This window comes from Cotesia glomerata, linkage group LG7, assembly GCF_020080835.1.
Source record: "Cotesia glomerata isolate CgM1 linkage group LG7, MPM_Cglom_v2.3, whole genome shotgun sequence".
Taxonomy (NCBI): domain Eukaryota; kingdom Metazoa; phylum Arthropoda; class Insecta; order Hymenoptera; family Braconidae; genus Cotesia; species Cotesia glomerata.
In genome coordinates this window covers 24397071-24415481 of record NC_058164.1, presented here as the reverse complement: position 1 = coordinate 24415481, position 18411 = coordinate 24397071, and the positions used below count along the sequence as shown (strand labels likewise).

Here is an 18411-nt window from a genome sequence, read left to right as displayed (position 1 = left end):
ATTTTGTTCGGATGAGTTAGCCCTCTGCGTAAAAACCCTTGATCTTTGTTGATTTGTGAAATGTGACGCCTGTGTACCTCATAGAAGTTTACGGTGCGTCGAAGTTATTAATCTGTGATCAGTGTAAAGCGTAAATAAATCTAAAATAAGTGTTGATTGTTAAATCAAACCCCATTAAGAGTGTCAATAAACACCAGTGGATTACATATGGACTTAAAAAAGGTAATTATCACCCGATTGTTTTCTATGCGTGGCTATTGTAATTCTAAAGAGAGATTAACCACAGAATACAGAGTACCACAGTAAGAGTGAGACAATCCGAGTGAGAAAAGTCCAACCGAGTGAGACAGTTGCCAGAAATAATAAAAAAGTTACAAAACGATCGCGATGCTACGGGCGCGCGATGGAAGCGGTGCGCAACTCCTCGGCTAGACATTTAAGTCCACTACGTCTTTTAAATTAATCTGTAATATCGAGCTATATATATTCATATCTAAAAGGAATATCAATAATATCACGTCAATATTTACACAGAAAAAAAATTTTTTTTTTAATATTTTTTAATAAATATTTTTATAAAAAATTTTAAATAAATTTTTTCTACCAAAAATTATATATATATATATATATATATATATATATATATATATATATATATATATATATATATATATATATATATATATATATATATATATAAATATATATAGACATACATATGTATAATTACAATTCAAATTAAATAATTTTATTGCGGCCATCTTGTCAATCTCAAGGTCTTCACAAAGGTTCTCATCCCCGTGTGCAATTAAATTGCAAAATTCGCGCCTAAATTTATGAAAAAAAAAATTATATTCAATTTTTAATTTTTTATTATGACTAATTATTTATTAAAATTTTATTATTAAATTATTTATTATTTTTTTTTATTGGTAATTTTATAACGAAAATTGTTTTGTTTTTTTTTATTTTTTTTTTTTTAAATAATTGATTAATTTTTTTTCATGGTAAAAATAGTGAAAGATTGCGAAGAGAACGGCGGCGCTGGTGCGTGCCCAGGAGGCAGCTGTCGTGGTAATTTTCTGGTGTGTGTAATGTATGTATGGATGTAATATATAATATACTAATGCAGTTGATAAGTGAGTGGACAAACAAGTTGGATTTATGTAAGTAGTTAATAAAGAGGGCGCGTTTTAAGGCGCGAGTACACGCGGCTTTTTTTTTTTTTTGATTGGGATGTTTTTGAAGTTTGGATTTTGTTTTGTTTTTTTTTTTTTAATTATTGTTATTATTGTTTTTATGGGAATTCCCTTTGTTTGCTCAGAGCGCCTAGGTCAAGGCTCTCATGATTTTATCAGGGCTTTTAGTAAATTATTTTCTCCATTCACTGCATTTAATTTAATGTAAATATTGTGGAATTACAGATTATTTTTAAAAGGTAATGATGAAAATTTATGAAATTTTAAATTCAAAGAAAAATATCACTTTTTATAAATTATTTTTATGAATTTGAGTTTTTATTAAAAATTAAATTTAAAAACAGTTTGTAATTTTTTTTTAGGATTTATTTAATAAGTTAGTACTGAAAAATTATTTAAATTTTTGGTAAATATTTATGACATTAAAGTTAGCTGTCTAACTTTTTTAATAAAAAAATTTGCTCCAAAAAATTATTTTTAAAAAATTGCATTTTTAATTTTTTAAAATTTTTACTTCAATTTTTTTTTATATTTTTTTTTGCCATAATTTATTTGTTAAAAAAAATTGTTAAATATCTGCTAAATTTATCATCATTAAATATTTACAAGTGGAGTCAAGCATTTTAATTTTCATTTTTTTTTAATGAAATTTTTATTTGATTTTATTAGTATATTTTTTTTTGAAAAATACATAAAAAAATGAACAATTGAAAAAAAAAATTTTATCACAATTTTAACAAATTTTAAAATTTTCAAAAAGATTTATAAATTTTTTTTTAATTGTTTGTTTTTTTTATGTACTTTTAAAAAAAAAATATATATCAAAAAAAGGTAAAATAAATTTTATCCAAAAACATGAGAGCTAAAATTTTTTCCAACTTTTGAACGCTAAAAAGCTATAAAAATATTAATTTTTTGATATTTTTGATATCACCATAATAAATCCGCAAGCAAAATAAAAAAAAAGTTTAAAAATGTTAATTTTTCACTTAGATATAACCAAAAATAAGTTTGACTCTACTTGTAAATTATTACCTAATTTTTTTTTAGGATTTATTCAATAAGTTAGTACTTGTTTCAAAATATTTAAATTCTTGTATAGAATTTTTATTATCATTTATTAAAAAAATTTTTTAAATTTTATTCATAAAAATTCCATTAAAATATTTCAAATTTATTTTTTCTAAATTTTTGTCATTTGTTGAAAAAAATTTTTAAAAAATTTAAATATTGTTGATAAATTTTAAAATTACAAAAAATTGCTAAATATTGTTTTTCAAATTTAAAAAATTTATCTTTCCTAAAATATTAAAAAAAATATTTTTTTTTACAATAATTTTTATAGAATTTTTTTTCAAAATTTTTATTGTAATTATTGATATAAAAAATTTTCTAAGTATTTAAAATTTAACTATTGTAATATTTAAAAATTTTTTTAAATTCCAAAAATTAAAAAAAATTTTCCTCAATAATTTGTTGAGTAAAAATTTAATTTTTATAATTAAAAATTCAAAAATATTTAATTTTTAATTAGAAAAATTTTCTATGTAAAATTTAACTATTGTAATATTTGAAATTTTTTTTAAGAATTAAAAAAAAATTTTTTTTTCTCAATAATTTGTTAAATAAAAATTTAATTTTTGTTTAAAAAAATATTGAATTTTTAATTGAAAAAATCATTAAATATTTACTCTAAAACTCTATTAATTAAAATAAAATTATAAAAAATAATTTTTATAATTTAAGATTTTCCAAATTAAAATTAGAAGTAAAAAAAAAGATTAAAAATTTTTTATAAAAATCCTAAAAATGATTTCAGCCCTTACAAACAATTAACAAATTTCTATGGCAACGGTTGCTAGTTAAAAGTAATGAATGTAAACTATGACGTAATTGTTGAGGATAATAATTTATGAAAAGGTTTAAAACCCGTTACAAAAATGATCTTTGTATAGTTAATTCGTCAGACTAAAGCGTTGTACCGCATTCCGGTCAACTTACTGTAGTCTATCTATTTATAAACGTTGACTAATGATGTCTGATCTTTGAAGAGTCTTTTATTTCTCAGCGATTTTGATGTTGAATATTATTATTATTATTATTTTAGAAAATTAGTATTAGTATCAGTTAACTAGAATATCTAAAACAAAATGTAAAACAGCATGAACTTGTAACTTGTAAACTTGCAAAAGAACATTATATAAATTTGTCTTATAAGTTAGCCCGATAGATTAATTATAAACTGTAAATATTAACCAGGAAGCGATTACAGTTTTAATTTTTTCTTCAAGTTATTAACTACCGGTCGGGCAAGCTCGCGACCTAGGTCAAGTTTTACGAGTCTTTGTTTATTTCTTTATCTTTTAATTTAATTGCTCTTTATTAGAAATTTATAATTAATTATTTATAAATTCTTATTGAGGATTTATGTAAGATTAATTACTAATTAATTAATCTTGGGGATTAAAGATACTTGTTATGTAATTGCTACGATTATTATTTAATTGGAGAAAGTTACGCTTGAGGATAAATTGACAAGTTGGTTACTTATTTTTGACAATGACTGTAAATTTTTTTTTTTTTTAATTTTATTAAAAATTTTATTTTGATAAAAATTTTATTTTAATAAAAATTTAAAAAAAAATTTTATTTTAGTAAAAATTTTATTAAAAATTTTTTTTTTAATTTATAAAAAATTTTATTTTAATAAAAATTAAAAAAAAAATTTTTTTTTTTTAATTTATAAAAAATTTTATTTTAGTAAAAATTTTATTAAAAATTTAGTTTTAATAAAAAATTTATTAAAAATGTTATTTTAATAAAAATTTTTTAAAAAATTTATAAAAATTTTATTAAAAATTTATAAAAAACTTGATTTTAATAAAAAATTTTATTAAAAATATTACTTTAATAAAAAATTTTATTTTAATGAAAATTTTTTAAAAAATTTATAGAAATTTTATTTTAATAAAAATTTTAATAAAATTTTATTTTTATAAAAATTTTATTAAAAATTTTTTAAGGTCATAAAAAATAATAAAAATTTTTAATTAAAATATTTTTATTTTATAAGTTAAACACTATTTAAATAAATTGAAAAAAAATTTTTTAAGAATAAAAGTAAATAAAAAAAATAAAAACATTAAATGTCAATTGTAAAATAAAATACAAACACTATAAGATAATAATCGACTAAATTTATGTATACATATTGTGTAGACTAACAAATCGGTAAATGTCAAACATGTTGAGTTTAAAACATTTAAAATTGAAAGATAAAATAGCTGGCTTACTCTCTCGCTCTCTTAATAATTACATTTTCTTATTTTGTATTTATAAATAAATAACTAAACTTTCTAGTGTGGTATAAGTCAATATTGTACTCTGTTACGACAAAAGCGATTGAAGCTGAAGGAATTTAATATTAGAAAAATTTTTTTTTGACAAAACCTTTTATGAAAATAATTTCGCTAATTTAAAAAAAGGTTTTAACTTAAAAATATTGTTCGAATTATTTTATTTAATCTTTGATAAATATATTAAATAATTTTGAACTATCGTAATTTCCATATCAAAAAATTAAATTCAAAATATTAATATAATTATTTTTTAATATCTAAGTGTGGACTTTTTTTATTAAATTTTTTTTTATTATAATTTAATTGTTATTTAAATTTGAATATCTCTCTTGATATCAATATTATAAAATTATGATGATTTTTTTAACATTTTATAACAAATTAATCATAACAAAAATAATTTTTCTTTTAATTTCTACTTATTAAATTTTTTAACTTAACTTTTTTAATATCAAAAAATTTTGGGAATTATTTTATTTATTTATTTATTTAAGTGATTTTTAAGATTATTTTTTGATACACTGTCTGTTTGTTAGTAATTATTTACAAGTGGAGTCCACCCTATTTTTGGCCACATATAGATGAAAAATTAATATTTTCAATTTTTTTTATTCTTGTTTTTACAGCGCATTTATGATAAAAAATATCGTGAAAAAAAATTAAAGATTTCGATTCCTTTTTTTCCTTCAGAAGTTGGAAAAAGTTTTGGCTCTCATATTTTTGAATAAAATTTCTATTTTATCTTTTTTTGATGTTTTTAATATATTTTTTCTTAAAAGTACATAAAAGAACGAATAAAAAGAAAAAAAAAGTTGAATATCAATTTTCTAAAAAATGTATAATTTTTTTTTTGAAAATTTATTAAAATTGTGATTATTAACTTATTTTTTTTAAATTCATTTTTTTATGTATTTTTCAAAACAAAAATACATCAATAAAATCAAATAGAAATTTCGTTTAAAAAAATGAAAATTAAAATAGTTGACCCCACTTGTAAATATTGATCAAAATTTTTGATATTTCTGTTGATATCAATATTATAAAATTATGATAATTTTTTAACATTTTATAACAAATTAATTATAAAAAAAAACTTTGTTTTTTTAATTATTACATATTAAATTTTTAAACTTAATTTATTTAAGATAAAATTATCTAAAAAATATAAACATAATTTTAAAAATTTTTCCAAAATAATTTAATAATTAAAAATTCTATCAAATAAAATCAAAAAAACTAATAAAATTTTTTTTTTTTTCAGATAGCATCACCGTCAAACTCAGTCCGCCGCGGATGTAAAAAAACTATCGGGGCATAATGTGAATGCCCGTGTGATGCGCCCTCGTAGAACCGAGAGGGTAAAAAACAATTTAGTGATAAGTTTATTTAGTTTATTATTATCACTTAGGGGTGTAGAATCATTATTAACAATAAAAGTGAGAACATAAGAATAGAAAAAAAAAAAAAAAATTAAAATAGAGTGTATAAATAATGGGTGAAACGGAGTCGGATGAGACGTGGTCAGCCTGGTTCCTGGATGCCATCCGAAAGATCCGTAGTCAGAAGCAGCGACCGAGTGTCGAGAGGATATGCCACGCGATAAGGCAGCACCACAATTACCACGAGGAGGAGATCGGAGAGCACTTGGAGAAGGCAGTGAAGCGCGGGGTCGTGCTCAAGATCTTCAACAAGGGTCAGTCCTCTTACAAAGACCCCGGGGGTCTTCAGTCCAAGCCGCTGAAGGTCTCCAAGACCACCGACCTCAGCAAAGTCCTCGGCAAGGCCGTCCGCGAGCTGGGAGAGCGCGATGGCTCCACGCTTAAGAGCATCGAGAAGTACGTCAGGCAGAGCCACACCGTCGAGGAGGAGGCTGATGGAGATCTCAGGACCTCCCTCAGGCTATCGGCCAAGCGCGCTGTTGATCGCGGGCTTGTCATCCAGGATGGCAGGCTTTTTAGGCAGCCCGATCGCCCGCCGGTCAAGAAAGTCGAGAAGATTGACGAGTCTTCTAAGGTATGATTTTTTTTTTTTTTTTTAACTTTAGAGCAAGTCACTGCTAGCTAACCAAAAAATAGGGTTTATTAATTTAAGGTGAGTTGGATTTATTATTCAACACACCGCCGTAACCGGTTGCAATATATTGATATTGTTAATTTAATTATAATTATTAGCAACCTTGCAGTCACTATGTGACATGTGGATTTGAAAAAAATTAAAATTTTGCTTTATTAAATAATAACTTTTGTTAAATTACACTGTACTTTTTTAAATTTAAACGTTTTTAAAGATATAAGCTCATTTCGATGTTACACTCATCAAGAGCTTTCATTTGAGTACTCACATGCATATTCATATATTTTTCATATATACATACATACATATATATATATATATATATATATATATATATATATATATATATATATATATATAAAATTTATATAAAATTGATGTGGGTACTCAAATAAAAGGTCTTGATGAATGTAATGTGGAGATGAGCTTATACCTTTGAAAATGTCAATAATTCACAAAATATTTGTTAAAATGCACTGTACTTCCTTAAATATTGTCGTTTTTAAAGTTATAAGCTCATCTTGATATTACACTCATCAAGAGCTTTCATTTGAGTACCCACATGCATTTTCATATATTTTTCATATATTCATATATATAATATATATAAATATATAAAATATAGAAAATTGATGTGGGTACTCAAATGAAAGGTCTCAATGAGTATAACATCAAGATGAGCTTATATCTTTAAAAATGTCAATAGTTCACAAGATATTTGTTAAAATGCCCTGTAGTTTCTTAACTATTGACGTTTTTAAAGATATAAGCTCATCCCGATGTTACACTCATCAAGAGCTTTCATTTCAATACCCACATGCATTTTAATATATTTTTCATATATACATATATATCTAATATATATAAATATATAAAATATACAAAAAATTGATCTGGGTACTCAAATGAAAGGTCTCAATGAGTGTAACATCGGGATAAGCTTATACCTTTAAAAATATCAATAAACAAGATATTTGTGAAAATGTTCTATATTTTCTTAAATATTGACGTATTTAAAGATATAAGCTCATCACGATGTTAAACTTATCGAGCCCATTTATTTGAGTACCCACATGCATTTTTGATATATACTTCATATATACATATATATAAATAAATATATAGAATATATGAAAAATTGATGTGGGTACTCAAATAAAAGCTCTCAATCAGAGTAACATCAAGATGAGCTTATACCTTTAAAAATGTCAATAGTTCACAAGATATTTGTTAAAATGCCCTGTAGTTTCTTAAATATTGACATTTTTTGAGATATAAGCATGATACTGAAATTAGCAGACATTTGATAATTTTTGAATTTTTATAACCAATAAATTATTTTAAAAAACATATTTTTAAAAATTCGCACTAATAACTTTTTTAAATTTCTACATGTGGATTTTTTTTACTAAATTTTTTTCATTGTAATTTTATTGTAATAAAAATTTTAAAAATTGTTAGATGTCTGTTAAATTCAGTGTCATGATATAAGCTCATCCCGATGATACACTCGTCAAGAGCTTTCATTTGAATACCAACATGCATTTTCATATATTTTTCATATATTCATATATATAAATATATAAAATATATAAAAAATTGATGTGGGTACTCAAATGAAAGGTCTCGATGAGTGTAACATCAAGATGAGCTTATATCTTCAAATATGTCAATAGTTCACAAAATATTTGTTAAAACGCCCTGTACTTGCTTAACTATAGACCTTTTTTAAAATATAAGCTCATCCTGATGTTACACTCATCAAAAGCTTTCATTTGAGTACCCACATGCATTTTGATATATTTATCATATATACATATATATAATATAAATATATGAAAAATTAATGTGGGTATTCAAATGAAAGTTCTCGATGAGTGTAACATCGGGATGAGCTTATATCTTTAAAAATATCAATAGTTCACAAGATATTCGTGCTGAAATTTTTCGAGCTGTCAATTTATAAAACTAGTATTTAATATTAAATTTATTTCAAAGGATGCAAATTTTCCCGTGGAGTGTTTAAATAAAGGAGATACTTGAGGAAAGCCGCGGGTCTAAAGCAAAAATCTGATAATTAAATAACTGAAAGGGTGACGAGAAGAGTTATACCCTTAGGAAAAATTACCCGGTGTAGTGAGCATTTAGGGTCAATAATGCTGACCCGGATAGACGGATAGTGGGTAAAAGAGCGCAAGCCTGGAACAGACTGCGCAGTCAATGTTAGGTTTCACCGCGACATATATATTAAAATATATACATATATAGATATACAGATATAAATATCGGCACGCGTGATAATGTCGTTTCCCGATTGGCAACAAGAGAAATTGTTTAGCTAATGTAAAGGCCGAACTAAATTCTCTCTGTCATTCCTGATAAATACAATGATACTTTTTTATTTAATAAAACTTATATTCACACCTCGGCTCTTTGTATCTTTAACGAGATTATGCAATACTATTTCCGGTAAAGATCTCAATAATAATTTATTATTTTTTTAATTAAAAATTTTTTTAAATAATTAAATTTTCCTTTCAAACGTTGGTTTTAATTATTAAATTTTATAATTATTAAATAATGAATTTTAATTATTAAATTTAATTTTTAGATATTTGGAAATTAAAAAAAAAAAAAAAAAAAGAAATATATTTTTTTTAGTTAAATAATTATGCGGATAATTAGGCCAAGTACGTTTGCTCGAGCGTCTCTTTTGTGCGTGTCCAGTGACCTCGAACGATCGGTGAACGCCGCGGGTATCGTGGGACGACGACGACGACGGTAAACCAGGCAAACAGCAATACGTACAATATAACAAGCAGGGGAAATCGAGAGGAATATGCGAGGTTGCCATGTATATTTGTTAACTGCGTCACTTTACTCTATATTCACTCATTCAATCATTATGTATAACAACAACAATAATAATAACAATAACAAAAAAAATAATAATGATAAATTTGATTTAAAAAATATTATTATTAATTTAAAATTTTTAATAATAATAATTTTTAAATCAAAGTTACTATTATTATTAAAAAATTTAACCAATAATGATAATAATAATAAACTGAAAAAAAAATTAACTTGATTCGAGAGAAAAATCCATGAACCAAAAAAATAATTTTGAAAAGGGTAATTTTCCAGAATCAAGATAAAAAATTCTTGAATCAAGTGAAATTCAAGTAAAACTTGAACTAAGTAAAAATTTCTTAGTTGAAGAATTTTTTTACTTAAATCAAGAAGATAAAGCTCTTCAAAATTATATACTTGATTCGAGAACATTTTTTTTTATGTGTAATCTATATTATCAAGAAAATAAGAAAAATTTTGTTTCCCTGCATTCAAAAATTATCTATAGATACATAATTAAGAAATGACCTTGTATCTTGTGAAATATTGACATTTTTAAAGATATTAGCTCGTCCCGATGTTACACTCATCGAGGCCTTTCATTTGAGTACCCATATCAATTTTTCATATATTTTATATATTTATAAATATAAATATATGAAAAATATATAAAAATGTATGTGGGTACTCAAATGAAAGCTTTTAATGAGTGTAACATCGAAATGAGCCTATATCTTTGAAAACGCCAATATTTAAAAAAGTATCGGGGATTTTAACACATATCGTGTGGAATATTGACATTTTTTAAGATATAAACTCATCTTGATATTACATTCATCGAGATCTTTCATTTGAGTACCCACATCAATTTTTCATATATTTTATATATTTATATATATATACGTATGTATGAAAAATATATCAAAAATGCATGTGGATAGTCAAATGAAAGCTCTTGATAAATATAACATCAGAATGAGCTTATATTTTTAAAAACGTCAATAGTTGAGAAAGTACAGGGTATTTTAACAAATATCTTGGGGAATATTGACATTTTTTAAGATATAACTTCATTTCGATGTTACACTCATCGAGACCTTTCATTTGAGTACCCACATCAATTTTTCATATATTTTATATATTATATATATTTCACAAATACCATATATGTAAAATATATAAAAAATGCCATGTGGGTATTTAAATGAACGGTATCGATGAGTGTAACATCGAAATGAGTTTATATCTTAAAAAATGTCAATAATTAAGAAGTGAACTTGTATCTTGTCAACTAATGATATTTTCAAAGATATAAGCTCATCCCGATGTTAGACTCATCAAGACCTTTTCTTTAAGTACCTACATCAATTTTTCATATATTTTATATATTTATATATATTACATATATGTATATATGAAAAATATATCAAAAATGCTTGTGGGTACTCAAATGAAAGCTTTTGATGAGTGTAACATCGGGATGAGCTTATATCTTTGAAAACGTCAATAATTAAAAAAATACAGTGCAATTTAACAAAAGTCATTTTTTAATAATAAAATTTCAATTTCTTATAGTTCACAAGTCACAGCAGTCACGTAGTGACTGCAAAGTTTCTAGTATTAATAACAATAATGATACTAACTTTGATTTTAAAATTATTATTATTATTATAAATTTAATAATTATAATTTTCTATTAAATTAATTAATTCTAATAAATAGTAAAAACAATTTTTTCAAGTTAAAAAAAAATAATAAAAGTAAAATTTAGTTAATGTAAACGGATAAATTAAAGGTGAATTAACTGAATTAACTTCTTATCCAAGTTGTTACTCTGTCGTATCATATCGCGCAACAGGTCGTTGGTCTGCGCGTGCTTTCATTCGATCACGTGGGTAAAGTACCTAGCCACTTAACCAGGCTTACTGTTTAGAGATAAGATAAATATGATGGTCATGTTTCTAAAGATTCTTACTTACACCGCTTAGATGGATCATTGGCTCTGCTTATTATTATTATTTACTAAACTTTTCATTTCATTCAAGATTATCTTGTTAATTTTTTATTTTTATAATTAGATGATTGATTTATCAATGCGGAGTTTACGTATTGATATTTTTTATTATTTATTATTGTTATTGTTGTTATTATCATTTGTACACTTGTATATATTGATTGCGTATAATTACGTAAGCATAATTCAACATACTTATCAACTTATCGGTTACAGATGATTCATCAAATAGCATACTATAATTATGTGTAATATAGATAAATGATGATTTAATGTTTTTTTTTTTTTTTTTTTTTTTTTTTTTTTATAATAGAATTTTTTTTAATCTTATTATTTATTTTATTAATGAAAAAAAATTACGGATAATTTTAGTATCATTCTATTTTTTTTTTTTTTTTTTAAATAAAAGTATTAGATAAAAATTTCCAAAGAACAATTGTTCTATATACTAGAGTTAATACTACTTAAAACAAGTTGAATAAATAATTTCATTATCAAAAGTCCTATCAATAAAACGAATTATTATTCAGGCTGTAAAAACGTGAGAAATTAATAAGATGCACCCTAGGGTTTTATTACTTGGTAGGAGATGAGGTAGACTGATATGCCACCGTAAAGCCGGTAAAATGAATAATTACACGTTATGCTAGCTAGTTACTTACTTGAACCGTAACATAAATAAATAATAATAATAATAATTTTTAAATTATCTATATTATTAAGAGAATAAGAAAAACTTTGTATTGAGGATATTCATATGATAAAATCGATTTTTTTAGTGAAATTTAATGTCATAAAGGTCTTGACTTGAATTTGGGGAAAATGCTCTATCTTTAGATACATAATTAAGAAATGACCTTGTATCTTGTGAAATATTGACATTTTTGAAGATATAAGCTCATCCTGATGTTACACTCATCGAGACCTTTCATTTGAGTACCCACATCAATTTTTCATATATTTATATATTTTTATATATATTATATATATGTATATATGAAAAATATATCAAAAATGCATGTGGGTGCTCGAATGAAAGCTCTTGATTGGTGTAACATCGGAATGAGTTAATATTTCAAAAAATGTCAATATTCAAGAAAGTACAGGGCATTTTAACAAATATCTTGTGAACTATTGACATTATTAAAGATATAAGCTCATTTTGATGTTACATTCATCGAGACCTTTCATTTGAGTACCCACATCAATTTTTCATATATTTTATATATTTATAAATATTATATATATGTATATATGAAAAATATATCAAAAATGCATGTAAGTACTCAAATGAAACCTCTTGATAATTATAACATCGGGATGAGCTTATATTTTTAAAAACGTTTATATTCAAGAAAGTACAGGGCATTTTAACAAATATCTTGTGAACTATTGACATTTTTAAAGATATAAGCTCATCTTAATGTTACACTTATCGAGATCTTCCATTTGAGTACCCACATCAATTTTTCATATATTTTATATATTTATAAATATTATATATATGTATATATGAAAAATATATCAAAAATGCATGTGGGTACTCAAATGAAAGCTCTTAATAATTATAACATCGGGATGAGCTTATATTTTTAAAAACTTCAAAAGTTAAGAAAGGACAGGGCATTTTAATAAATATCTTGTGAAATATTGACATTTTTAAAGATATAAGCTCATCCCGATGTTACACTCATCAAAAACTTTCATTTGAGTACCCACATCAATTTTTCATATATTTATATATTTTACAAATATCATATATATAAAATATATAAAAAATGTCATGTGGGTACTTAAATAAAAGGTCTCGATGAGTGTAACATCAAAATGAGTTTATATCTTAAAAAATGTCAATAATTAAGAAATTACCTTGTAACTATTGACATTTTTAAAGATATAAGCTCATCCTGATGTTTCACTCATCGAGACCTTTCATTTGAATACCCACATCAATTTTTCATATATTTCACATATATTTCTATATTTTAAAAATACCATATATATAAAATATATAAAAAATGTCATGTGGGTACTTAAATGAAAGGTCTCGATGAGTGTAACATCATAATGAGCTTATATCTTCAAGAATATCAATATTTAAGAAAGTACAGTGCAATTTAACAAAAGTCATTATTTAATAAACCAAAATCTTATTTATTAATATTTTACAAGTCACGGCAGTCACATAGTGACTGCAAAGTTGCTTATTATTATTAATTTAATCTTTTTAATAATAATAATAATTACTAATAATTGTTTATTTTTTATTTTAGCAGCATCCAGCAGCCTTGCCAATTTGCCGAGAGTGTTTGGGAACGACAGCAGCGGGGAACAACAACACTGCGAAGAAGAATCTACCGGACAGACTGAGCAAATGCAATGTATGTGGTGCTGCAGTGCATTATTCATGTGCGCCCCCGGAGCTGGCGAGTATCCTGGACCGCGGAATTACGTGGTGCTGCGATGACTGTGCGCCAACTTGTGCCGGCTGTGAGCTGGAACGCGAGTCCCAGAATTATTTGGTTAAGTGCGCGAACTGTTCCAAGTGCTATCACCCGACGTGTCTCGACCCCGCACTTGATAAGAAAAGCAAAGCACCCTGGAGGTGTCGGCACTGTCTTAATTTCCACAGGACTGATGATACGCCCAAGCGTAGTAGTAAATCTAGTAATAATAATAGTAATAATAATAATAATAGTAATAGTAATAGTAGTAATAGTAATAATAATAACAACAACAACAACAATAACAACAACAACAATCAGTTGCTCGCGCAATCGCTCCAGCAATCTCCACACCCGGAGCATGCTCTAACGACCCCGGTGGTCAAGCAAGTACAAGAAGGCTCTCAGGATGAAGGCTCACCTGTCACCGCCAGGAAAAGACTTAATAAAATTCGGGAGAATCGAAAGTAAGTACTTAGTTTTTTAATTAATTTTTTTTTTTTGTTTTAATTTATTTATTTATTGTCAGGAAATTTATTTTTGGTCCTGGATTTTTTTAATTTTATAAACAAATTTGTTCAAAAAATTGCAATTTTATATTAATATAATTTATGTTACATAAATTTTTAATTTTATAAACAAATTTGTTGAGAAAAATTATTTGAAAAAAATTGCAGTTTTTTTTTTTTGACAAATTATGTCACAAAAATTTTTAATTTTATAAATAATTTTGTTCAGAAAAATTTTTTTTTAAAAATTGCAATTTTATTTTGATATAATTTATGTTACAAAAATTTTTAATATTTATTTATTTATTATTTAATTTCAATGCTAGGCAGTACAGTCAAATGGCAAAAGTATACAAAAAAAAAGTTATAATAAAGTAGACGGAAAAATAAAAAGATGACACTGGATATCATCTCAGATTATACTCAGTGATATCTGTGGTAAAAAAAATTTTTAGATAGTAGCTAAAAAAATGCAGATTATACTAAGTGATGTCTGGATTATACTCATTGTAATCTGGATTATACTGGCTACTATCTGAATTTTTTTTTCACTCAGTATAATCTGGGATAGTATCCAGTGTCATCTTCTTTCCGTGTACAGATATAAATGATAAAGATATAAAATTTCAAAATTTTAGATGTTCAGAAAAAATTTTTTTTCTTAAATTTGGAATGTAATTAAGATAAATACAAGAAAAGTATGAATTTTAATATAAAAATTAAAGAGTTGAACTTGGTGATGTAAAATTCAATAATTTGATAAATTCAAATGATAAACTCATGTAAAAAATATTATTAAATATGTTAAATTAATTTTTTATTATTTTTATTGCACATCTCAGAAAGAAAAAAATTTGAATTCAAATATTTTTTAGCTAAAAATTTTGAAAATATAAAAAAAAAATTATCTGAAAATTTATGGAGTTTTAATTTATTCTAGACTCAATTTTTATATTAAATTCTTATTTTTTGACGTTATTTCATCAATTATTGAATTTTAAAAAAATGATAAAATACAAATTTTTAGGAAATTTAATTTCCTACAAAAAATGTCTATTCTAAATCTCTGAAATAGATATTTCCGAGCTATAGAATTTTGATTTTATTATTTACAAATAACTAAATCTGATTTTTGTGTTAAATTTTTATTTTCTTAAAATTATTTCATAAAATACTGAAGTTAAAAAAAAATGACAGAACAAAATTGTAGGAAATTAAATTTCCTACAATAAAGATTCTTAGCATAAAATCTCATTGATATTTTTCGAGATATATAATAATATTCTTTAAAAACTACTAAAACCTATGCATATTTTTTAAAATAAAATTCTTATAAAATTAATTATTTCATAAATTATGAAACTTACATAAAAAAAGTAATTATCAAACTTACAGAAAATTAAATTTCCTATAAAAAAGGTCCTTTGCACAAAATCTCTATTTTTCAAGATATATAATTAATTTCTTTAAAAACCAATAAAACATTATTTTATAAAATATTTTTTTACTACTTAAAAAAAATTTTCATTAAATATCAATATTCTATAGAAACAAATCGCTTAAAATTTCATAATAATAAAGTTAGCTGACATTTTTATTTTTTTTATTTTGCTTAATTTATTAAATCATCAATGGTCTACTCATTTAGCAATCTATCTATTAAATTAATGTACTATTTATAAGTCATCTTGTTATACATTATAAATTTTTTTTTTTTTTTTTTTTAATACTAACTATTAATCCTGTTAATGGCGTAAGCTGTTGGGTTTGTTTGTTTGAATAAAATAAAATAAAATAAATTATAACTAAAAAATATTTTTAAAAAATTGCACTTATAGTTTTTGACGTTTTTAACAAATGAAAAAAATTTTTAAAATTTTTTTGTTATAATTTTTTAATAAAAAAAAATTATAAAAATTTTGAGATGTCGGCTTACTTTATTTTCATTAAAATTTCTATCAATCTCAATAGTATATTACACCCCTAGGGAAGAAAAGTAAGAAAGGTCTCAGATCACATGCAATTGTTGGTCGAGGCGAAGCCGAGGTCAACAAACATGTGATCTGAGGCTTTCTTATTTACTTCCCGAGGAGTGTATACTATTTTTTTCCCTTCCCTGAAGTTGCCGCTTTACGCCCGGAGGCGAAAAAAATAAATATTCTAATCTTAAAAATTAATTAAAAAATCCAATTTTTATTATTTTTGTACCCATCAAAAAAAAAAGAAATTTTTATTAAATTTTTTTCCAAAAATTACCCGGAAAAAAATTTTTTTCACTTTTATTTTCAAAATAAAAAAATTTATAATTTTTATTTAACTAAAAAATTTTCCTTAAAAAAAAAAAATCATAAATTTACCAAAGATACAATAATATTTTTATAATTAAAAACTGGACAATTTTTAAAATAAATTATAATAATAAAAATACTAAAACCCAAGTTTATCTTTCAGATCACTATCATCCTACAAGAAGAGCCCATCAACCGGCGTCCGAAAATCGGGCGTATCATTAGAAAGCTCCATAACTCGCCTCGGAACTGAAAAAGAACTAATAAAAGAATCATCAAGAGGAATAGGAAGTTGCGGGACGGTGTCACAGGTGGACAGCAGCTCGGACGGTAATGCGGGTGTTGTCTCCCTCGGTGAACCCTTGCCCCCTTTATCCTCCCAGACTCCCTCGTCCCCACCTTCATCGGTAGCTCCCCCACTCGCGGGCCAGGGTAGGCTGCTCGAGGAGAAGAGTGATCGGATTTCCAAGGAGAAGCAGAAGTTCTTTAGGTCTAGCGCGTTCAACGCCGAGCACTCTAAGAAAAGACTCCGGGAGAAGTCCAAGGAGCCAAGCCAAAATTGTTGCAAGGTATCAAAAAAACCGGACAAATTAGACAAGTCAGACAAGCCAGACAAATCAAACAATCCAGACAAACCTCCACTAAAACGAAAAGTCAACAGAAGACTTCCAGTACTGTCAAGTAGCAGCAGTAGCAGTAGCAGCGAATCTAGCTCTGAAGACTCTTCAGCAAGCAGCTCTTCTTCAGAAGATTTACCAGTTGCTTGTAAAAAATCTCCAAAAAAAGATCAACCAGAGTCTGAAAGTCCCTGGGGCTTCGCTGCTGCTGCTGCTAAATTAAAAGTAGACGCTCCGTTATTCAGCAGCATTAATAACACCTTTGGAGCGACTCTTCCTAAGTTAGATCTTGGTGAGAAGCCAACTTTTGGTCTTCATATTCAACCTGCAGCAAGTCCTAGTGCTAGAATTAAAAAGAAGTCTTCTGAAAGCTCCGGAGGAATTAATTTAGAGAAGGTTAAAGGCGTTGGACAGCTTAAAGGACTTTATGATGGTCTTAGTCATTTCTTCCTCGCTCCTGGGAACAGCAGAGTTAGGTCTGGTGATAAAGCGCCCAATTATGCGCCAGATAGGAGAAAAAAAAATGAAGATGAGAAGGAAAAAGAAAAGGAGAAGGAGAAGGAGAAGGAGAGGAAGGAAAAGGAGAAAGTTAAGGTTGTTAGGAAGAAAGAATTGAAGGAAGTAAAGGAAGGGAAGGAAATTGAGGAAGACAAGAAAATGACTCCGAGTAATTTGGTGAAAACTGCGGTGAATTCGAAGCGACATGAGCAGAGCCGCAGGCGCACTATGAACGCTGTTAAGTGCGCGGACTTGAAGAAAAACTCGGGGGATGATAGGGATAAAAGCTGTGGGAATGGTTTACTTGTTGAAGGAGCCAAGCAACTTCAGGCTGATCTACCAAAGTCCAATCCTGGTCACTCGAAATCCTCCCAACCACGAGCCTGTACTAGCGCCAACACCACCAACACCACCACGACACCCCGCGCGACACCCTGCTCCAACAGGAAGGGTAAGAGTCTACCCCCGCCCGCTCACGACAAACAATATTTTTTCCTAACACCCTTACTAAGCGCATTTTTATCCGGGAATTTTGGTTTTTTGACTTTTTTTTTGGG

At 25.7% G+C, this 18411-nt stretch overlaps 1 protein-coding gene across 4 annotated transcripts in view; it reads left to right on the top strand.

The window, feature by feature from the left end:
* LOC123269915 (histone acetyltransferase KAT6B) overlaps nucleotides 1-18411 on the top strand; it is a 29815-nt gene continuing 11404 nt past the window's right edge. Inside the window, exons 1-5 of one of the 4 annotated variants that reach the window (XM_044735832.1) lie at nucleotides 1-222; nucleotides 5820-6571; nucleotides 13772-14409; nucleotides 16903-17899; nucleotides 17930-18305. In XM_044735832.1, the coding sequence (XP_044591767.1) occupies nucleotides 6050-6571; nucleotides 13772-14409; nucleotides 16903-17899; nucleotides 17930-18305 (2533 nt within the window). In that variant the 5' untranslated portion in view covers nucleotides 1-222; nucleotides 5820-6049. Of the gene's footprint in view, nucleotides 223-5819; nucleotides 6572-13771; nucleotides 14410-16902; nucleotides 18306-18411 lie in introns of all 4 variants that reach the window. The other 3 variants (XM_044735831.1, XM_044735830.1, XM_044735833.1) reach the window with 3 other exon arrangements.